The 23,246-nt window shown below is 45.6% G+C and overlaps 2 protein-coding genes and 1 pseudogene across 10 annotated transcripts in view; 2 read left to right on the top strand and 1 right to left on the bottom strand.

The window, feature by feature from the left end:
• SPECC1L (sperm antigen with calponin homology and coiled-coil domains 1 like) overlaps nt 1–16,436 on the bottom strand; it is a 149,180-nt gene extending 132,744 nt beyond the window's left edge. The window contains exons 1-3 of one of the 9 annotated variants that reach the window (XM_055252276.2): nt 16,206–16,371; nt 10,341–10,444; nt 7,674–7,765 (exon numbers count right to left, since the gene is read on the bottom strand). In XM_055252276.2, coding sequence (XP_055108251.2) covers nt 7,674–7,765; nt 10,341–10,370 — 122 coding nt within the window. In that variant the 5' untranslated portion in view covers nt 10,371–10,444; nt 16,206–16,371. Of the gene's footprint in view, nt 1–7,673; nt 7,766–10,340; nt 10,445–11,956; nt 13,053–15,590; nt 16,033–16,205 lie in introns of those variants that run through there. The other 8 variants (XM_055252277.2, XM_063623522.1, XM_055252278.2 and 5 more) reach the window with 8 other exon arrangements.
• Nucleotides 16,437–16,872: 436 nt separating this feature from the next.
• On the top strand, nt 16,873–17,987 carry LOC129467703 (small ribosomal subunit protein eS10-like; annotated as a pseudogene).
• Nucleotides 17,988–19,117: 1,130 nt separating this feature from the next.
• LOC129467693 (breakpoint cluster region protein-like) lies at nt 19,118–23,107 on the top strand. Its single transcript, XM_055252371.2, has 4 exons — nt 19,118–20,193; nt 21,512–21,617; nt 22,093–22,255; nt 22,975–23,107. The coding sequence occupies exons 2-4, from the start codon at nt 21,544–21,546 to the stop codon at nt 23,062–23,064; spliced, it is 327 nt and encodes a 108-aa protein (XP_055108346.1). The 5' UTR covers nt 19,118–20,193; nt 21,512–21,543; the 3' UTR covers nt 23,065–23,107.
• The last annotated feature ends 139 nt before the right edge of the window (nt 23,108–23,246 follow it).

Here is a 23,246-nt window from a genome sequence, read left to right as displayed (position 1 = left end):
AGTTCAAGATTAGCCTGGCCAACATAGTGAAACCCCGTATTTACTAAAAATACAAAAATTAGCTGGGCGTGGTGACAGGTGCCTGGAATCCCAGCTACTCAAGAGGCTGAGGCAGGAGAATTGCTTGAACCCAGGAAGCGGAGGTCGCAGTAAGCTGAGACCGTGACACTGCACTTCAGCCTGGGTGACAGAGCAAGACTCCGTCTCAAAAAAACAAAACAAAACAAAACAAAAAACAGCGGTACTGTTTTAGGTCATAACACTTAACACAGACCATGTGATACACAGAAGGCAGCTCTTTGAATAGGAACAGCCTGGTACATTTGCTGGCTTGTATTCATGAATTTACATACCAAGTGGAAAGAACTTAGACTGTGGTTGGGTAGAATTTGGATTCAAATGCTAACAACTCCACCACTTATTAGTTATCTGGCTCTGGGCATATTACTCATCTCTAAATTTCAGTCTTTCATCTTTAAGTAGAAACAGCTAACACATAGGATGCTATAAGAACCACATCAAACGATGTGTGGAAACTAACAAGGAAAATGCTCAGCCCACAGAATTACAATAAGCATCCATCTCCTTTCCTTCCCACTACAACCAGGACAAATTTCCCTTTATCCTAAACTTACTTTCTTCTATCTCGTCATAGTACTAGTAGACATATAGCTCTCCCTTTCCACTACAATCCCCAGGGCTGCTTCCACTCCAACTTAAGCAGAGAAACTTCAGAGGTTCTTCTAGACAACTACAAACTTCGTCACTCCAATCTAAGTGTGTGCCACCCTCTTCCAATCCTAACCACCACAGCTTTGATCACTCTACAGTTTAATTCAACACAGCTTTCTTTTACCTTCCTCCATCTTCCTCATTCAATCAACTACAAACTTACACTTACTTTTCCTTCGACTGTCCCTGGTGACTATGTGTCTCTCCCTTTCTCTTCTCATCCACTCCCTCTACTCTGCATGAGTCACTCCACTGGCCTTTTATCAGGCTTTCTTGACTGACACAGATCTCTCTGATCCTTTCTATATTCTTTCAAATTGTCCTCCTTCTTTCTGAACTGTTGCTTTTTAAAGATGGGATAATAGTATTGTGGTGGTGTTTTTTTTAAAAGATTCTCAGCTGGGTGTTGTGGTTCACACATGTAATCCCAGCACTTTCAGAGGCCAAGGTGGGCAGATCACGAGGTCAGGAGATCGAGACCATCCTGGCTAACACGGTGAAACCCCGTCTCTACTAAAAATACAAAAAAATTAGCCGGATGTGGTAGTGGGTGCCTGTAGTCCCAGTTACTCGGGAGGCTGAAGCAGGAGAACAGTGCGAACCCGGGAGGCGGAGCTTGCAGTGAGCCGAGATCACGCCCCTGCACTCCAGCCTGGGGGACAGAGCAAGACTCTTGTCTCAAAAAAAATAAAATAAAAGATTCTCTATTAATTAAATTACAAAATAATGGAATATCTCTGGAAAATTCTGAACTACTCAGGAACTCACATACTTCTAAATCTATGAACTAAAGAAGAAACCAAAAGGGAAATTAGAATGTGTTTTGAACTTAAAATGAAAACATATCAAAATTTGTGGGCTACCCTTCAAGCAGTAAAGGGAAATTTATAACACTAAACACCTATGTTAGAAAAGAAGAAAAGACTCAAATCAGCTCCTACTTTAAGAAACAAGAAAAAGAAGGGCAACGAAACACAAAGTATGGAGAAGAAAGAAAAGAATAGACATCTAAGCAAAAATCAATGAAATAGAAAACGTAAAACAGAGATCAATGAAACAAAAAATGGGTTGAGAAGATTAAGAAAACTGATAAACCTCTAGCCACACTCATAAAAAAGAGGACACAAATTACCAGCATTAAGAATGGAAAGGGTGACAACAACACTACAGATTCTACAGCTATCAGAGGATAATAAGAGACTATTAGGAACCACTTTATGCCAGTAAATTCAAGAACTTGGATAAAACAAATGAATTTCTTGAAAGACAAACTATCGAAGCTCACTCAAACAGTGATAAATAACTTGAATAGCTCTATATTGAAGAAATTGGATTTGTAGTTAAAAACTTTCCTACAAAGAAAATCCCAGACATAGATGGATTCGCTCAGGAATTCCACTAAAGAAGAAATAAAACAGATTCTTTACAAACTCTTCCAGAAAACCGAGAAGAATATTTCCCAACTCATTCTATGAAGCCAGCGTTACTTTGATACCAAAATCTGACAAAGACATTACAAAAAAAGAAAACTACGGCCCATATCTCTCGTGAAAATAAATGTAAAAATTACAAACAAAATTTTAGCAAATTGAGTCTAACAATCTAGAAAAAAAGGATAATACGTCATAACCAAGTAGGGTTTATCCCACAAATGCAAGGTTGGTGTAACATTCAAAAATCAGCCAGGCAGGCTGGGTGTGGTGGCTCACGCCTGTAATCCCAGCACTTTGGGAGGCCAAGGTGGACGGATCACCAGGTTAGGAGATCGAGACCATCCTGGCTAACACGGTGAAACCCCATATCTACTAAAAATACAAAAAATTAGCTGGGTGTAGTGGCCTGCACCAGTAGTCCCAGCTACTCCGGAGGCTGAGGCAGGAGAATGGCGTGAACCCAGGAGGAGGAGCTTGCAGTGAGCCGAGATAGCACTACTGTACTCCAGCCTGGGCGGCAGTACAAGACTCCATCTCAAAAAAAAAAAAATTATTGGCCAGGCACAGTGACTCACGCCTGTAATCCCAGCACTTTGGGAGGCTGAGGTAGGTGGATCACCTGAGGTCAGGAGTTCGAGACCAGCCTGGCCAACATGGTAAAACCCCGCCTCTACTAAAAATACAAAAATTAGCCAGGCATGGTGGTGCACACCTGTAATCACAGCTACTTGGGAGGCTAAGGCAGGAGGGAGAACTGCTTGAACCCAGGAGGCGGAGGTTGCAGTAAGCCGGGATTACGCCACTGCACTCCAGCCTGGGTGACAGGGTGCGACCCCGTCTTTAAAAAAAAAAAAAAAAAAAAATCAAAACTCAGGGTAACTCACCACATTGTAAACTAAAACAGAAAAGCCGTATGATCATCTCAATAGACACATAAAAGCACTAAACAAAACCCAACATTCATTCCTTATTAAAAAAATACAAAACTCCAGAGGATAACCTACTAAACCTGATAAACAGCATATATGAAATATCTGTAGCTAATATCATACTGAATGACGTAAGACTGAATATTTTCCCTGTAAGATAAAAAATGAGACAAGGAAATCCACTTGTACCACAATGGAAACTGCCTTTGCAAAATTATGACTGAGACAATGAGAGATCTAACTTAATCGACTCCATCTTGCTTCTAACCTCCAAGTTGTCCTTGTTCATTCCTGGGTGTAGACTGAACTAACTTTGGGAGAAACTTAGTTTATAGTTTAAAACAAACACGGTAACAGCCCTTTCCCAAAGCAGACCTCCTTCTTGCCTGGGCACCAGACTGCCTTCGTAGGACTCACATTAGCCACAAGATTAGAAATTATGGTTTAGGAGTCATGCAGCTGAAGGCTAAAGATTCTGACCCTCCCTAAACTGCTCTTAAGATCAGTGCTTGAGAAATTTTGCAGACCCTGCACTTGATGGATCAGCTGGCACCATCCAGATCGATTAACTGGCTCATCTGATCTTGTGGCCCCCACCCAGGAACTGACTCAGCTCAAGAAGAAAGCTTCAACTCCCTTTGATTTCATCCCTGACCAATCAGCACTCCTGGCCCATTGGCTTCCCCCCACCCACCAAGCTGTCCTTAAAAACTCTGCTCCTCAAATGCTCAGGGAGACTAATTTGAGTAATAATAAAACTCCAGTCTCCCACCCAGCAGGCTCTGCCTGAATTACTCTTTCTCTGTTGCAATCCCCATCTTGATGATTCGGCTCTGTCTAGGAAGTGGGCAAGGTGAACCCATTGGGCAGTTACACTTCTATTCATTATGTACTTAGAAGTTCTAGCCAGTGCAGTAAAGGAAGCAAAAATAAATAAAAGGCATTCAGAGTGGGAAGAAAAAAGTACAACTGTCTTTATTCACAGACAACATTGACAGAATAGCCAATGGAATCCACAAAAAAGCTTTGAAAATGAATTACATTAAGGTCTCAGGATACAAGATCAATATACAAAAACCAAGTGTATTTTTATATATTAGCAATGAATAACTGGAAGTTGAAATTCACAGTATCAAAATATATGAAATAGGAGTAAATCTGACAACATCCCTTCAAAAAACTGGAAAGATTTGTACACTGAAAACTACAAAATATTGTTGAGAAAACTTAAAGAAAAACTAAATAAACTGAGAAGTATACCATGGTCATGGGTTAGGAGATTCAATTTTATTAAGAAGTCAATTCTTCCCCTGAAATTATCTACAGACTCAAAACAATCCTGACAGAAATTCCAGGAGCTTTTTTGTAGAATGTGACAAGTTGATTCTAAAACATAGAAATGCAAAGGACCTAGGACTGATAATTGTTCAAGGTAGGTGATAAATACGTCACTTGGTATTTCATTACATTTTTCTCTCTACTTTGTAAATGTTTGAAATTTTCCATAGTGAAAATATGTTTTGAATAAAAACTCAGATGCTTCCAGGAACACATATAAATACAAAACATCCTTCCTTTAAAATTTTCATTACATTACAAAAATGGTTTCCTCTTTCATACTACCTTAAGTCTAACTCCCTGTCTTGGTTTCCCAGGCCCTATAACCAGTCCTCCCTGCTTCCTGTTCCTCTATGACAGGGGTCAACAAACCACAATCTGGGGCCAAGTATGACCCATCACTTGTCTTTTTTCGGCCCAAAAACTAAGAATGTTTTGCACTTTTAAATGGTTGGGGGAAAAAAAATCAAAAGACTATTTTGGGCTGGACACTGGCTCATGCCTATAATCTCAACATTTTCGGTGGCCGAGTACGGTGGATAGCTTGAGCCCAGAAGTTCAGGAGTTCAAGACAAGTCTGGCCAACATGGTGAAACACCGCCTCTACAAAAAATACAAAAATTAACGGGGGTGGGGGGTGGTGGCGAGTGCCTGTAGTCCCAGCTACTTGGAAGGCTGAGGTGGGAGGATAACTTGAGCCCGGGAAGTCAGGGCTGCAATAAGCTATGATCACACTGCTGCCCTCCAGCCTCAACAACAGAGTGACACTGTCTCAAAATAAGAAAAAATGTTATTGAAACATAGTCACATTCATTCACATCTGTAGCGTCTGTGGTTACTTTTGCACTACAATGATGGAGTTGATTAGTTGCAACAGAGACCTTAAGGTCTTCAATGACTAAATTTACTATCTGGCCCTTTACAGACAGTCTGTCAATCCCTAATTTATTATATGCCTTCTTCTCCCTCAGCTAACTATTGCCTCACCCCAGGAATGTTCATTACTACCTCTTCTTTGTTCAAGCCCCAGCTACTCCTCAAAACCCACAATTCCCTTCTTCCTCTTTCCCAAATCCTAACCATATCAGCAGTTTGCATGGAAGTAGGTAAGCAAAACACCATTCCTTATTATGTAAAGCAAGGCATTGGAGATGCGGTCCCTATATGTACAAGGGGAGGCTGATTACCCCCCAATTCATTTCCAATTTCTCAAAGCAGGTTGGCAGGCTAGCACCTAGGAAGGAGAGAGCGAGCAGATGATGCAGATAGAGCACTGAAAAATTTCTCAGTAACTCATGAGAGTTCATGTGTCAGTCCCCTTGTCTGCTATGTCATCCTTTAGACACCAATTCAAGACAGCAAAATTCAAAAAAGAAATGAGGAAGAAAAAGGTGATGAGGGGCAGAAGGAAAAGAGAAGAGAACTAGTCACTTCACAGCATAGAGACTGTCACAAACTGTGGTGAACGGAAAACTATTCCGTTCACCTGGGCGTGGTGGCTCACACCTGTAATCTCAGCACTTTGGGAAGCTGAGGCAGGGAGATCACTTGAGGTCAGAAGTTCAAGACCAGCCTGACCAACATGGTGAAACCCCTTCTCTACTAAAAATACAAAAAATTAGCCGGGCATGGTGGCACATGCCTGTAATCCCGGCTACTCGGAAGGCTGAGGCATGAAAATCGCTTGAACCCAGGAGGCAGAGGTTGCACTGAGCTGAGATCATGCCGCAGCCTGGGCAACAGAGTAAGACTCCATCTCCGAAAAAAAAAAAAAACAGAAAAAACTATAGAGACTCTAGCAAGCAAAGAGGCAGTCCTCCATCACTGGGAGGCCCAAGCAGAACAGCCTGTGAAGGATGGGGATAGCAGAGCTTTACCTTGAACGCTTCAACTCATCAGGTGTCCTGATTTCTTGAGTTAGCACACAAAATGAAGTGGCAAAATCTGCTGGCTTAACACTCAGGGATTACTACCTTCCTTGCATGCAATTTGGAAACAAATATTTTTGTTTGTTTTGAAACAGGGTCTCAGCCTGTCACCCAGGTTGGAGCGCAGTGGTGCAATCACAACTCACTGCAGCCTCAATCTCCCAGACTCAAGGGATCCTCCCACCTCAGCCTCCTGAGTAGCTGGGATCACAGTCGAGTGCCACCATGCCCAATTTTTTTTTTTTTAATTTTCAGTAGAGACGAGGTCTCACTATGTTGCCCGAGATGGTCTTGAACTCCTGGGCTCAAGCAATCCTCCCTCCTTGGCCTCCCAAAGTGCCGGGATTACAGGTGTGAGCCACTGCGCCCAGCCTGGAAACAAAAAAATGAATCTCTGTAACTGAAGTCCCAAATAGGAAACCCTGAGCTTTTGGGGATACTTAATTTTTCCATCTCCTAAAATTTAAAGTGGCAAATGAGGATGGTCATGGTGGCTCTGGCCTGTAATCCCAGCACTTTGGGAGACCAAAGTCAGGAGTTCGAAACCAGCCTGGTCAACATGGTGAAACCCCCATGTCTACTAAAAATATAAAAATTAGCTGGGTGTGGTGGCGCTTGCCTGTGATCCCAGCTACTCAGGAGGCTGAGGCAGGTGAATCACTTGAACCTAAGAGGCGGAAGCTGCAGTGAGCTGAGATCGTGCCACTGCACTCCAGCTTGGGCAACAGAGTGAGACTCCATCTCAAAACATAAATGAATAAAGTGGCAAATGAGAGAGGAAGCAGGTTTTGGAAGTGCGTAGATGCCTCAACGGTCAGCATTTGATCTTACTGCCTATGAGTTCCCAGTAAAAGCAGGACATGTGAAAGGACTCTGAGGCACAAAAATACAGTTGGATAGTCCTGGGCAGGCAAGAGGAAAGTTGAGTAAATGTGTGTCTAAAACGTGCATTTCTAGGCTGGGCACAGTGGCTTACACATATAATCCTAGCACTTTAGGAGACTGAGGCAGGAGAATCACTCGATCCCAGGAGTGCGAGATCAGCTTGGGCAACATAGTGAGACCCTGTCTCTACAGAAATAAAAATTAGCTGTGGTGACGAGTACCTGTAGTCCTAACTACTCAGGATGCTGAGGCAGGAAAATCACTTGAGCCCAGGAGGTGGAGGCTGCAGTGAGCTGTGATTGCACCATTGTTGCCCTCCAACCTGGGCAACAGAGCAAGACCTGTTTCTAAAATAATAAAAATAATAATAATAAAATGTACATTTCTAACTTCATTTCAAAGTTAAGGCCAGATGCAGTGGCTCATACCTGTGATCCCAGCATTTGGGGGGCCGAGGCAAGGGGATCACTTGAGCCCAGGAATTCGAGACCAGCTTGTACAAAATAGTGAAACCTTGTCTCTAAAATAAAATAGAAAGTAAACAAAGTCAAATATTTTTTTAAAAATCAGAACAGAAATGTTTAACTGCATACTTCTAGGCCCAACAGAGTAGGGGTTAGCACAGGCGCAACCAGGTTGCATATCTATATACAATCTGCCCTGGCAGGAAGGACATCCTTTTCTTCCAGGCTTAACCACTCTAGGAGACCCAGATTATTTTAAATTATAGCGTCAACAATTTAAAGCAGGTTTTACTGTAAGGCACAATCTCAATAATTAATAGGGAAATATAATAAATACACAAAAGCTCAGGGAGAAAACAAGACTCTTGAAAGGGCCTGGAAGTTTTGCCATGTCCCCCAAAGTACTCACAGTTGCATCCTTCAGAACCTTTCAACACATACACATATACCTCCCTCATCCTTTTGTGAAGAGTGTATTCATCACTAGATTAAGAGGATTTGGATAAAATTTATAAATGTACAAACTTTGCTACCAAGGACTGACACATTTACTTTTCTAGCTCATCAGTTTATGTCCTAGAAAAACTCCAGATCCACATTAACCAGCTGTTTTCTATTTTTCATTTTATGATGCTGTTTCCACTTTCACCTGCAAAGTGAGTAATAGTAATACCTATTACAGTAATTTAAGTAACACCATTTAGAGTAATTTCGTCTTTAGTACTGTATTTATACTACTAAGAAAGCTGCCAACGATTCAAGCTGCACTCACTGGTGAAACCCTATGCTATATATGTAATTAATTTATTTCCTAAATTCTTATCTCCCTCCACTCCTTCCATTGGAAAATAAACTCTAAGAATGCAGAAGTTTTTGTGTGTTTTTGTTCAATACTTAGAGCAGTGCCTGGCACCTAACAGTCAATATCTGCTAACTTTGACGAATGAATGGTATATTTATATTATGCAATATTACTATGAAGCCATGAAACATAATGAGTTAGAGTGGTACCAGCTAATTTAATGGAATTTCCAGAAGTATGAAGTTAAGAAAACAAGAAGAAAAGTGTCAAAAATATGATCCCACCTTCTTTTTCTTCCCTGAAATGGAGGCTTGCTCTGACACCCAGGCTACAGTATAGTGCTGCCATCATGGCTCACTGCAACCTCAAACTCCTGGGCTCGAGAAATCCTTCCACCTCAGCCTCCCATGTAGCTGGGACTATAGGTGTGTGCCACAACGCCCAGCTAATTTAGATTATTTTTTGTAGAGACAGGGTCTTCCCTATGTTGCCCAGGCTGGTCTCAAACTACTGGGCTCAAGTGATCCTCCCACCTCAGCTTCCCAAAGTGTTGAGATTACAGATGTGACCCACTGTGCCCAGCCTAATCCCATTTTTGAAAAGTACACCCCAAAATCCATACACTGGTGAGGAAGTGGAGAACACGGAATCCTCATACACAGAATGTAAAATGGTACAGCTCTGGAAAACATTTTAGCAGTTTCTCAAAATGTTTAACATAGCTACTACACGACCCAGCAATTCAACTCCTACATATATACCTAAGATAACTGAAAGGGTTATGTCCACACAAAAATTTGCAGAGGAACTCGTACATACTTGTTCACAGTAGCATTATTCACGATAGCCCAAAGTGGCAAAAACGCAAATGTTCATCAACTGATGAACAAATAAAGTATGAACTATCATTCAGACATATAAGAAATGAAGTGCTAATACATGCTACAACAGGGATAGACCTTGATAATATTTTGCTAAATGAAAAAAGCCAAACAAAAGGTCACATGTTGTATGATTCTATTTACATAAAATACCTAGAATAGGCGAATCCATAGAGACACAAAGATCAGTGACTGCCCAGAGCCAGAGGGAGTGGTGAATGCGAAATCACTACTAATGAGTACAGACTTCTTTTTGAGGTATTGAACATATTATGGAATCAGATAATGCCGATCAATGCATAACTTTGTGAATATACCAAAAACCACTTGAAAGGTACATTTCAAAAGCCTGAACTTTAAGGTATGTGAATTTTATCTCCATAAACCTGTTATTTTGTTAACATATGCTTATTTGCAAATGAATACATGGATAATGAGGAATAATATGAAAGGTTAATGACAACCTTGGTGATAGGGTACAGACTGGGAGAGGAAGGTAAGTGTAGAGGTAGAAGAACACAAAAAATAAAAGACTAAAACAATAATCCAGGGCCAGAGGCCATGAGTTAGGAGATGGAGCAAGACTAAGTGTACAAAGAAATGAGCATAAATCATAAAAATGAGGGAACTAGGGTTGAAAAATCCAGCAAGTAGTTTGTAATGGGGGAGACAAAGCAAACCTAAGTAACTGCAAGGATTCAACGGAGTTTGCAGAAAATGCAGAAGGGAGAGAAAAACAATGAAAAAATGGATCAGAAGATTTAAAATTGGCTCTACCCCACCAAAGTTTTAAAAAGCATGCAAGAAGAAAATTCAATTGCTCCTGGGCAAGAATTCTTGGGCCCAGTGGGGTAGAACCAAACCATGATAAGAAGACACCAGTGTTTTGTAAGCAAGAGAATATATTAAGCAGAGAAAAGCAGCATTTATTGGGAGAAAAGGTCTCACTGTGATTGTTCTGGAATAAAGTAGCCCCATCAGACTGCCTCAGGAACTCATGGTGGAAGAGGTGCCACTGGAAAATGGCTTAGTCGGGATCTTCCCCAAGAACACTAGAAGAGACAGAGAAAGAATAGAATAGCTTTAAATTTTAGCAGATACTTCTTTTTCTTGTTTAATTAAAATAAATCTTATTGACCTAATATTTCTGAGACTGGGCTCTTGCAATGCTGCTCAAGCTGAACTCAAACTCCTAGGCTCAAGAGATTCTCCCACTTCAGCCTCCTGAAAAGCTGGCACTACAGGTGCGCAACACTGGGCCCAGTATAAGGGCTATTTCTTGACAAATTTTGACAATGCCACCAGTATGTTTTTCTTTAGAGACAGAGCCTCGCTTTGTAGCCCAGGCTGGAGAACAGTGGTGTGATCCTAGCTCACTGCAGCCTCAAACACCTGGACTCAGGAGATCCCCCTGCCTCAGCCTCTCAAGTAGCTGAGACTACAGGTGCACACCACCACATCTGGCTAATTTTATTTTTTTTTTTAATTATACTTTAAGTTCTAGGGTACATACACCTGGCTAATTATAAAATGTTTATTTGTACAGACAGGGTCTCGTTATGTTGCCCAGGCTGGTCTCGAACTCTTGGCCTCAAGCAATCCTCTCTTCACCTCCCAAAGCCCTGAAATATGCCCACATCCAGCCTGCCACCAGTTTCTTTGCATACTTCTTTCCTAGGCTTGACCAAGACCTTTACTTTCTTTTGTGTACAGCTTAGCATTAAAAAAAAAATAAAAAAATTTAGGCTGGGCACAATGGGTCACGCCTGTAATCCCAACACTTAGGGTGGCCAAGGCGGGAGGTTTGCTTGAACCCAAGAGTTCCACACCAGCCTAGGCAAGATGGCAAGACCACGTCTCTCCAAAACAATTTTTGTAAAATTAGCCAGGTGTGCTGGCGGGGGCCTGCAGTCTCAGCTAGTGAGAAGACTAAGGCAAGAGGAACCCTTGAACCCAGGAGTTCAAGGCTACGGTGAGCTGTGATCACCACTCCAGCCTGGGTGATAGGGTGAGACCCAGTCTCTGAAAACAATTAAAAATAAAAAAAGTTGAATAATGAGTCTTCTTTTTAGAGGCAATGTATTTTTCCTCTTTAACTTTTTGTTTTCCTTAGGCTATATGCACAATAGACAAAGTTGAAATTTAATCTTAATCTTTTAAATCCTTACTGTCCAAACACATCAAACTCAAAAAAAAAAAAAAGGTGAAAGGTGTACAAGAGAAAAAAGGGAAGTAATCTGTGCCAAATGTACATTCCTTCCACAATTTGGGACAAATATGATGCCCACCTGGTCTCTGGGTGCCAAAATAAGACATTAGAGACACTCCTCTCCTTCAAGAAATAAAACTGGAATCAGACACTAAGATACAATTAAACAGACTTTGAAAGTCGGTATGCTCTACTGGGAGGTGTCTCACAGCTGGCAGGGTCAACTGCAACTAGAATAAAAGCTCCTACGGGCAGAAACTAAGTGGCTCACTTCTTCCTCTGTAACACTACCGTGCCCAGCACTGTACCAGCACCCCAGCAGAGTCAACAACTTTCCGTCAAGCCTCACACTTACGGTCTCATCGTCCAGTGGAGGCCGCAGACGAGACACAGTGTGCCAAATCCCAAATGCACAGGGTGCCAGACAAGTCTGCAGGAGGCAGGAGGACTAGGGAAGCCTTCCAGGCAAGGTGATGCCTGAGCTGAGTTGTTTTTCTTTTGAGTTCGGAATATTAATTTAATCGGAGGAAAACAAGGGACATGAAAAGGGCAAGGAAATAAGAAAATGAGCTGAGTTTTGAAGGCAATGATCAGATGAAGTGAGAGAAGAATATTCCAGCAGAGGGAGACAAGGAGACTGCAGAGGTTTCAAGGGGCCAAGAGCTGTTCGGTGCAGCTCAGTGAAGCACCTAAACAGAGGTGGGGGAAGGAAAACAGGGGTCAAAGCCCAGTATTGAAGTGTTCTGGATACCAAGCTAAGGAGACCTTATTACGAAGGTAGTGGGGCTATTGAAGGGTTTAAATGGGAGAGTGATTGTGAACAGATTAATAGTTTGGAAAGATAAAGGCAGAAGTAAACCTCTGGATTTAACCAAAAAATAAAGGACAGAACCACAATGAAGATGTTGGAAAAGATCAGGAAAAACACGGTTAAAAGATATTCACTCTCTTCTCTTATTTACAGATTTCCTTTATGGAATTACCAAATTATTCTTTGAAAATAGAGAACTCAGAAGTGGCTGAGAGCAGTCAGTCAGTCTTCAGAATATAAAAACTACTATTCTGAAGAAGTAGATATTACATTATTAATTTCATTTCAAGATGCTTTAAAAATGAGCCTTTTGATACACTGCAGGTTTTAAGAGTATGTCACAATAACTCTAAATCTTATTTGAGATTAACAGAAGAAGAGCACTATAAATTTTAAAGGCTTCACAGACACAGGGATCATCTGTTATGTTCACTTTGGAACAGATCATAATTGTCCCTCCCCCTCAACATACCCAAAATACATTGTTTAAGGCTACTTTCTTAATGGTCATGTTATTTCACAGCAAAAGACTGAGGTCACAATGATTTCTGAGCTGACAGAAAGCCCCATGGGGGTTCTTTATCTCGAAGCTGGTCTATTCAGTACTAACAATTCCAACCACCAGAAAGAATTTCCCTGCCTAGGCTTATTTTGTTGGCACATCACAACACAAAAAAATCTCCTGGGGCCGGGTGAGGTGGCCAGTGCCTGTAATCCCAGCACTTTGGGAGGCTAAGGCAGGCAGATCACCTGAGGTCGGGAGTTCCAGACCAGCCTGACCAACATGGAGAAACCCTGTCTCTACTAAAAATACAAAATCAGCCAGGGGTGGTGGCACATGCCTGTAATCCCAACTACTTGGGAGGCTGAGGCAGGAGAATCGCCTGAACCCGGGAGGCGGAGGTTGCGGTGAGCCGAGATCATGCCATTAGACTCCAGCCTGGGCAACAAGAGCGAAACTCTGTCTCAAAACAAAATATCTCCTGACATTTTATATCTAATAAGAAAAGATCTATTTAACAATGATCAGAATAGGAATATCTTTAATGCCAGGCAAATTTAACAGCTTTCTCAATGGATTTCTCAGTAGACTGTGACAAATCACCTCGAAATAAACTCATATTTACTCTTAAGAAATATTCTATATTTGAATCTTCTTAACAGCAAAAGCCCCAGGAACTTTTTCCTCAACTCCCTAACAACAGCAGCAAAACAAGAGATTCTCGGCTCTCCTTATTTTTAAAAATCACAATAACTACCCTTGTATTTACTATTTACGTTTACCATATATCACCATTTACTACCACCATCATTTCATAAAAGATGCTTTATTTTAACCCCAAGAAAGCAGAACTTTTTTAAAGAAAGAATAGTCCTTCAATCGAATAAACTGAATTGTATAAAAGACTCCCAATATTGTCCTTTTTTTATTATTTCTGTTCCCTTACTGAGCTGAGCAGTTTGCGTAATACCACACACAGGTTAGTCATGTGATTTAAATATGTATACGATAGCAATTTTGATACTATCACTTAAGTCATTTGAAATATCAGATGCACTGTGTGTCAAGTCAGTTATAGAGAACCACTGCTTCAGAGAAATCACATCTGAGGAGGAAACACTGCAGATACACCCCCTAAAAGTTCACCTTTGAAACAGAAATTTTGATACAAACTTCGCTTTAACTACAACTGTAATTGTAATTATTACAGTTATTCTCCACTCACTAGATACTGTACTTGACACTCACGTTATTTGGTTGGCTACCAACGTGCACCAGTGATAAAGCTTTCCTATGGCACAACATTCACTTTCTTATTGAAAACGTCGAGAAAACTCCTACACACCTGCAACCATTAGGAAGCATTCTCCAGCTATCTAAAAAGCCACACTGAGTTGGCTAAGCGATTCTGTGTGGTGTATACTAAATCAAAGGGGAAAAGGTGTTTTTATGGAGGAAAAAAATACTGGATCAGCCATTTATTCATAGAAACAATTTTACCCACAACAATACTTCTCCTTTCACTATATACCCTTCTATATTGGTTTGGTTATTTTATAACATGCATGTATATTGTAATGGCTGTTTTTTGTTTGTTTGTTTGAGACAGAGTCTCATTCTGTGGCCCAGGCCCAGGACAGCAGTGGCGAGACCTCGGTTCACTGCACCCTCCGCCTCCTAAGCAATTCTCCTGCCTCGGCCTCCCGAGCCGCTGCGATCACAAGCGTGTGCCACCACGCCCGGCTAATTTTTATATTTTTTGTAGAGACGGGGTTTCACCATGTTGGCCAGGCTGGTATCAAACTCCTGACCTCAGGTGATCCACCCGCCTCGGCCTCCCAAACTACTGAGATTACAGGCGTGAGCCAGGGCGCTCGGCTTTGTTATGTCTGGTTTTTGTTTTTTTGAGACGGAGCCTTGCTCTGTCGCCCAGGCTGGAGTACAGTGGCGCGAACTCGGCTCACTGCAACCTCCGCCTCCCGGGTTCAGGCGATTTTCCTGCCTCACCCTCCTGAGTAGCTGGGATTACTGGCGCGCGCTTTTTGTATTTTTAGATTTTGTATTTTGTATTTTAGAGACAGGATTTCACCATGTTGGTCAGGCTGGTCTTGAACTCCTTCCTGACTTCAGGTGATCCGCCCGCCCCAGCCTCCCAAAGTGCTGGGATTACAGGCATGAGGCACCGCGCCTGGCCTGGTTTTTAATTACGAAGAAAAAATTACTATAGTCCCTTTGGTATCACCTACATTGGCAAAATTGCAGTCCCACTCCACTCCCCGAAGCCACCAGAAATGACTGCTGTTGTCTACAAAGCCTACAGCTCTGATTTCACCCTACTGGGTGACAGCTCATGTCATTTTTTAAAGGCTTGTATCTGTTATAAGCTTGGGAAATATTATCAATGGCTTAAGAGGCTCTTTTGACAAAAGAAAACGCTGTTCCCTGAAATCACCTGGGCTGTATTCACGGGAATCTTTTCCTCGCCCTTCCGGTATTTCGGACAAATGATCAAGGATATCAACAGGCTGCATTTGAATGATCACAGAATTTTTGCGTGTTCTGTAAATGGGCTAAAACTACTGGAAACTGATTTCTTTTCGTCATCTCCAGGGCAGCTTGCCCAGCGTGCCGTGACTATGATGTCTTAGACTTAACTACTTAAGGTAATACAATTACCAAATTCCTGGAAACGCAAAATTTCCTCAGACAGGTACCGGATTATTCACATCCAACCTGATGCAATTAACCACGTCTCAAGAAGAAAGGACGTTCCGTCGGCCTGGGGCGCCGGCCACAGCAGAAGCAGCACCAGCAGCAGGCCTGGGGTCCGCCGCCCGTGGCCCCTGCTCCTCCGCGCTGCGCCCTCGGGGCCACTGAACAACGCTGTCCCCGCCCCAGGCAAGGGACCCGGGCGATGGGGCGGCAGCCCCAGCCTCTCCCGGAGCGCCGGAAAGGCAAGCACGAGGGTCGCACCCGGCCTGTCTGCACACAGACAAGCCGCAAGCGGGGTCCCAGAACCAGCTGAACCCCAACACCAAGGGACGGAGGCCCGTGGGTCTCGGCGGCGAAGCCTGCGGGTTGTCCCAGAAGCCCTGAAGCCCAGAACGAGGACGGCGCGGGAAGGGAAAGGCGCAGGCGCGGGACACACTGGAGGGGCCCAGGAGCAGGGACGGCGCAGGCGCGGGGCCTGCCGGGGTCTGCGGGGACTCCCGGGCGCGGTCGCGCGGGCTGCGCTGAGGCGATAAACCAACCGGCCAGCGAACACTGCGGGAACCCGGCCGTGGCTCTTACCGCGCGGCACCGCATCGCTCCCTCGCAATCTCCTGGTTGGGGCTGGGCGGTGAGCTCACCCGGTGGCTCAGCCGAGACCCGTTGAGTCCGGCCTCAGGGAAGCAGCCAACCCCGCGGCGCCGCTTGCCGGGCCTGCCCTGCCTCCCTCGCGACCCCCGTCCTTGGCCAGCCCCTTGGCGCCCAGTAGGGCTGCGGCCGTCTGCGCAGGCGCAGCGGAGGCCCCGCCTACATTCCTTCACTGCGCAGGCGCCGCTGTCCCCCACCACCACCCCTTCCCCTTACCCCATCTCCAGCTCGCGTCAGTCTCGGCACTGGGTCGCGCAGGCGCCCTGCCACTTGGCCGGTCAAGAAAAAAGTAGCCGGCCAGCCGTTGCGCATGCGTCAGGTCTTGGGCTGGAGCCTGGCAAGGCGGATCCCTTCAGAGGCCCCACTGGGCCCAGCGGAATGATGCTGAGAGTCCGCTAGTACCAGAGGTTCTCCTCAACGTGTTTACCGTGTGCCAAGGACTGTGCTATGCATGAGCCAGATAGTGGTGAGGAAAACACAAAGCCCTGTCCTCCTGGCACTCCCGATACATACGGGAACAGACAAAAAAAAAGCGAGCAACATATATATATATTATATATATATAAAAAATATTAAAGAAATTCTAGTGGAGTTCGAGTTCCATCGGCCCCTATCCGGGCCACCCTGCCGCCTTAGTGGCTGCTCCTCCCCAGAAGGCTGATGCCTAAGAAGAACCGGATTGCCATTTATGAACTCCTTTTTAAAGAGGAAGTCACAGTGGTCAAGAAGGATGTCCACATGCCTAAGCACCTGGAGCTGGCAGACAAGAATGTGCCCGGCCGGTCGCGGTGGCTTACGCCTGTAATCCCAGCACTTTGGGAGGCCGAGGCGGGCGGATCGCGAGGTCAGGAGTTCAAGACCAGCCTGGCCAAGATGGTGAAACCCCGTGTCTACTAAAAATACAAAAATATTAGCCGGGCGCCGTGGCAGACACCTGTAATCCCAGCTAGTCGGGAGGCCGAGGCAGGAGAATTGCTTGAACCCAGGGGGCGGAGGTTGCAGTGAGCCGAGATTGCGCCCCTGCACTCCAGCCTGGGCGACAGAGTGAGACTCGTCTGAAAAAAAAAAAAAAAAAAAAAGAGTGTGCCCAACCTTCATGTCATGTAGTCCCGAGGCTGCTACGTGAAGGAAGAGTTTGCCTGGGGACATTTCTACTGGTACCTTACCAATGAGGGTATCCAGTATTCCGTGATTACCTTCATCTGCCCCTGGAGATTGTGCCTGTCACCCTACGCCGCAGCCGTCCAGGGACTGGCAGGCCTCGGTCTAAAGTTCTGGAGGGTGAGCGACCTGCAAGACTCACAAGAGGGGAGGCCGACAGAGATACCTACAGAGGGAGTGCTCTGCCCCCGGTGCCGACAACAAAGCCGAGGCTGGGGCTGGGTCAGCAACCGAATTCCAGTTTAGAGGCGGATTTGGTCGTGGACGCCGTCAGCCACCTCAGTAAAACTGGAGAGGATTATTTTGCATTGAATAAACTTACAGCCTAAAAGACTTTAAAAAAAAAAAAAGAAAAAAAGAAAAAAATTGTATTATGTCGCAAATGAACCCGTTGCAATGATCATACAGGTTTTTTCCTTTGATAGTTTGTACTACTTTAATAGTTTTTTCTTTTATTACATTATCTTAGTTTCCTAGGAAAACCCCAACTTGGTCGTGATACATGTTTAATCCATTGCTGGATTATTTGCTATTATTTTATTTAGCATTTTTGCATATATGTCCATAAGAAGTTAGTCTATAGTCTATACTTTTGCCTCCTTGTACTATTTATGTCTGGTTTGGTTTTAAGCCTATACTAAATTCACAGTGAGTTGGGGAGAATTCCATTTGCTTCTTTTTCTGAAAGATTATGTAGGCTGGGCACTGTGGCTTACACTTGTAAAACTAGCACTTTGGGAGGCCGAGGCAGGCGGATTACCTGAGGTCGGGAGTTCAAGAACTGCCTGGCCAACATGGTGAAACCCCATCTCTATTAAAAGTACAAAAAATTAGCCGGGTGCACCTGTAATCCCAGCTACTCTGGAGGCTGAGGCAGGCAGGAGAATCGCTTGAACCTGGGAGGCGGAGGTTGCAGTGAGTGGAGATCACGCCACTGCACTCCTGTCTGGGCTACAAAGCGAGACTTCCTCTCAAAAATAAATAAATTAATTAATTTTAAAAAATTATGTAGAAGATAAAAATTTTATGTTCTTTTTAATGTTTGCTGTCTATAAAATCATCTGGGCCAGGTGCTTTTCTTTGGTTTTGTCTTTTTGTGAGATTTTTGAGGGGATGGGATACAGATTTTAAAATAAACATTCAATTCCTTTAATGGTTCTAGATCTAGACAAAGTTTTCTGTTTCTCCCTACTTCGTTTTTATGCAGTTATATTTTTCTTTTGAGACAGAATTTCTCTGTTGCAGTCACGTGATCTTGGCTCACTGCAACCTCTGCCTCCCAGGTTCAAGTGATTCTCCCACCTCAGCCTCCCGAGTAGCTGGGGTTACAAGCATGTGCCACCATGCCCAGCTAATTTTTATATTTTTAGTAGAGTTGGGGTTTTACTATGTTGGCCAGGCTGCTCTCGAACTCCTGAGGTTGAGTGATCCGCCAACCTCGGCCTCCCAAAGTGCTGGGATTACAAGCATTAGACACCCCACTTGGCCTGAAGTTATATTTTTCTATAAAACTGCCTGTTTTGATATTTTAAAAAATCACTGGCATAACGTGGTTTATGTAATGTCCTTATGATTTTTGTCTTAATATTATTTATTTATTTATTTATTTATTTTATATATTTATTTAGAGATTGAGTCTTGCTCTATTGCCCAGGCTGGAGTGCAGTGGCCTGATCTTGGCTCACTGCAACCTCTGCCTCTCAGGTTCAAGCAATTCTCGTGCCTCAGCTTCCTGAGTAGCTGGGATTATAGGCACCCACCACCACACGAAGCTATTTTTGTGTGTGGTTTGTTGTTGTTGTTGTTGTTGTTGTTGTTTCTTTTTGTGAGACAAAGTTTCGCTGTTGTTGCCCAGGCTGGAGTACAATGGCACAACCTCAGCTCAGCACAACCTCCATCTCCCAGGTTCAAGCGGTTCTCCTGCCTCAGCCTCCTGAGTGGCTGGGATTACAGGCATGCGCCACTACGCCAGGCTAATCTTGTATTTTTAGTAGAGATGGGTTTCTCCATGTTGGTCACGCTGGTCTCGACCTCCTGAACTCAGGTGATCTGCCCGCCTCAGCCTCCCAAAGTGCTGGGATTACAAGGGTGAGCCACAGCGCCTGGCCATTTTCGTATTTTTAGTAGAGATGGAGTTTCACCATGTTGGCCACGCTGGTCTCAAACTCCTGACCTCAAGTGATCTGCCAGTCTCGGCCTCCCAAAGTGCTAGGATTACAGGCGAGAGCCACCGCACCCGGCCTAGCCACCACGCCTGGCCCACTTATTTCTAAATAGACAATACATTTGTATATTTCAAAATTCAGAAAGCACCATCTCAACCCCGTCCCTATTCCTGTAGCTTCTCAGATGCAACCAAATAGATTCAGTTTCTTGGTATCTTTCTAGAGGTAGTTTATGAACATAAGCAAATATCCAAATAAACAAATATGTTCTTTTGCTTTTTTTATACAAACGTTACTTTATTGTACCTATTGATCTGTTCCTTTCTCTTTCTTTCTTTTTATTATTTTATTTTATTTTTTGAGAATAAAAAGGTCTTGCTCTGTGGCCTAAGCTGGAGTATAGTTGTGCAATCTGGGCTCACTGCAGCCTTCACCTCCCAGGCTCAAGCGATCCTCCCACCTCAGCCTCCCGAATAGCTGGGACTACAGGGATATGCTACGAAGCCCGGCTAACTTTTTGTATGTGTTGTAAAGGCAGAGTTTCACCGTGTTGCCCAGGCTGGTCTCAAACTCTTGGACTCCTGCGATCTGCACAGGTAGGCCTCCCAAAGTGCTAGGATTACAAGCATGAGCCACCACGCCCAGCCTCCACCTCTTACAGTGGACCTGATATTATAATGCCCACTTCCTATGATGAAAAGGAACTGAATGAGTATGGAATCTCTAGGACCACGCTGGCATATAATGGGCCCTTGGGGTTTAGTTTAGTAGCAAATTAAAAGGTTCCCATTCCTCAAAACCTTCTATAGACATCTTTCAGGAAACTGCCATGGATAAATATCTGCAAATCAAAGCAAAACTTTAGGGACAAACTACATCAGTCTTCACCGGTGAATTTTGCATCTATGATGCAAATGACACCCCCTCTAAGGTGTTACCCTTCTGCAGTGCACTACCTGTGCAACTGTCCTCAGCAAAGAGGACTTGGCCTCGTGGGAGATGTCTCCTCCATGTGCACTGCTGCCCTTGGAGGCTGTGAAAAGTGAGGTGTGGGAACCTGAGCTGTGCCCTCTCTGCCATGGTCAGCATTTTAACCCAACCTCAGAAAGCAGGGGACCAAAACCGAGCCTGTCCTGGAAGACCTTGCCCATCCCCAGAGGGCTCCCCGTCCGTATTTCTCAAGGAGGCCACGTGGGTGAAATGGTCAGCACTGCCGTGCTGTGGGGTCCTAAAGTCTGCTGTCCTCCTTCCTGCGGACCAGGGCTGAACGCTGGTGCCCAGGCGCTCTTGCCATGGGTCCTGGTGCAGCCAAGCATGGTTTCAAACATGACCTGACCCTTAGTCAACCTGGAGGCTGATGTCTAGAGTGGGCGCTGGCGTCTGCAGCACCTGGAGCCTCTGCATCACCCTTAGGGCAGGTCTGCCTCCCAGGCCCATGCACAGAGGAGCTGGTCTCCCAGCCTGCAGGTGCCCCTGTGGTGTCCAGGACGACGAGGGGGTCTCTCCATACTTGGTGGGGCTGGGGCCCTCCTACTTCCCACCTCCTTGTGTCCCTCACTCCCCTGTTTCATTCCATGCCGAACCTCCGCTGCCTCGGGCTCCCCTGGGGAGGGGGTGGTGGCAGGAGTTGCCCAAGGGCAGCTCTGCCCATGAGCAGCTGCTCTAGTGGCTCCTCCTGCTGCTGTTTGCCGGGTGCTGCTGACCCCTGCGAGGTAGAGAAAAGGCGTTCAGGTGGTTCACGCCCCACACAGGTGCCCCTCGCAGGGTCATTACTGGTGGCCAGCGCTGTGTGTGTGACGATGATGACAAGCCTAAACTGCACAAGGACTCATGTCCCGGGCGCTCCATGTGACCACCTCCGGAGAGGTCTCTGGCTCGTTGTGACCCCAAGGAGTAACCCACTGCCTCCTGCAGCTCTTCCAGACCCAGTTGCAAAGAAGAGCTGCATGCTCAACCTGCTGCTGTCCCTGCCAGAGGCCAACCTGCTCCCCTTCCTTTTCCTTCTGGACCACCTGAAAAGGTAGCCCAGCTCTCCCGTAGCTGCCTGGGGCTCCAGGTCCCCAGGCCGCGGGGTGCCCCTCTGCTCCCACCAGACCCCCAGCACCAAGGACATTTTCCCCTGACCCCTGTCTGCAGTAACTCACTGCTTCTAAGGACTAGCACCACTGCCACCCCTGCCCCTGCCTCTCCTCTTTGCCACCCTCCTCCCTCTGCACTGTGGCCTTAACAAAGAGCTCAGAGCTTTGGACACGGCCAGCAGTGCACTTGGACCCCTCTCTTCCCTCCCAACCACATCATGAAAACCTCCCCACCAGCCCAGAGCTGGCCCCTTGTCCTGGGCCACTGAGACCCAGAAGTACCAGGGCTGAAGTCAGCTTGCAGCACAGCCAGGGTCGAGGTCACTCCCTCCCTGAGGACTCCAGCACGGCACAGCCCCTCTGCCTCTCTCCTGGTGGTGGCATTGTAATGACACCCTCTGCTTTGGTCCTCTACAGGGTGGCAGAGGAGGAGGCAGTCAATAAGATGTCCCTGCACAACCTCGCCACGGTCTTTGGCCCCACGCTGCTCCAGCCTTCCGAGAAGGAGAGCAAGCTCCCTGCCAATCCAAGCCAGCCTATCACCATGACCGACAGCAGGTCCTTGGAGATCATGTCCCAGGTATGGGAAGACAGTCTCCAGCCCATGCCACCCCAGCCTGACAGAGGTGGCCTCTGCCTGCCCCACCCCTAGTCCTGCCCATCTTCCTACTTGCATCGTATGTGGTGGTGGCTGAGATTCAGAGAGAGGGACTTGCCTAGGTTTGCATGGATGGGAGTGATAGGGGATGGCCAGGCCACCTCCTGGTCCTGCTGGTGCACCTTGCTGGGGGCTTAAAACCACCCCAAGTGTTCGGGTATGGTGGCTCATGCCTGTAATCCCAGCACTTTGTGAGACCGAGGCAGGAAAACCGAACCCAGGTGTTTGAGACCAGTCTGGGCAATGTAGCAAACCCTGTCTCTAGAAAAAATACAAAGAAAAATTAGCCAGGCATTGTGGCACACACCTGTAATCCTAGGTATCTGGGAGGCTGACACAGGAGGATTGCTTGAGCCCAGGAGTTAGAGGCTGCAGTGACCTACGATGGAGCTGCTGTACTCCAGCCGGGGGACAGAGAAAGGCCCTGTGCGTCTCTAAAATAAATAACCACCCCCCACCCAACAAGTCATGCCTTGTCAGGACCCCACCCCACCCCCGTCTCACTGTCAGGGGTTCATGACACCAGCAGGGGTTTCTAGCATCTAAGGTGGACTTGGTGACTTGGGTCCCAAAGACCTCCCCACCAGCAGCTGTGAGCTCCCCTCTGAGCCACTCTCCTCTTCCCCACTCTGCGAGGGCAGGTCGAGGTGCTGCTGTACTTCCTGTGGCTGGAGGCCATCCCTGCCCTGGACAGCAAGAGACAGAGCATCCTGTTCTCCACCGATGTCTAAAGGTCCCAGTCCATCTCCTGGAGGCTGACAGACAGCCTGGAAACCTCTGGCTTATCAAGCCATCTGTAGAGTGGGAATCAAGATTTTCTGAGGCATCCTTGGGCCACCCCCAAGTGTCAGGCCATCTGCCAAGAGACAGCGGCCCAAAGCGGAAGGACAGGTGGCCTGGGCAGGTCCCGCCC

The sequence above is a fragment of the Symphalangus syndactylus genome, chromosome 18 (assembly GCF_028878055.3).
Source record: "Symphalangus syndactylus isolate Jambi chromosome 18, NHGRI_mSymSyn1-v2.1_pri, whole genome shotgun sequence".
NCBI classification, from domain to species: domain Eukaryota; kingdom Metazoa; phylum Chordata; class Mammalia; order Primates; family Hylobatidae; genus Symphalangus; species Symphalangus syndactylus.
Note: the sequence above shows the minus strand (reverse complement) of the source record. Positions and strands in the feature narration are given on the sequence as shown.

Coding starts and splice junctions, on each gene's coding strand:
- LOC129467693 (XM_055252371.2), top strand. CDS start 21,544: ATGCTCAACCTGCTGCTGTCCCTGCCAGAGGCCAACCTGCTCCCCTTC. Junction 21,618..22,092: donor CTTCTGGACCACCTGAAAAG/GTAGCCCAGCTC, acceptor GGTCCTCTACAG/GGTGGCAGAGGAGGAGGCAG. Junction 22,256..22,974: donor CCTTGGAGATCATGTCCCAG/GTATGGGAAGAC, acceptor CTGCGAGGGCAG/GTCGAGGTGCTGCTGTACTT.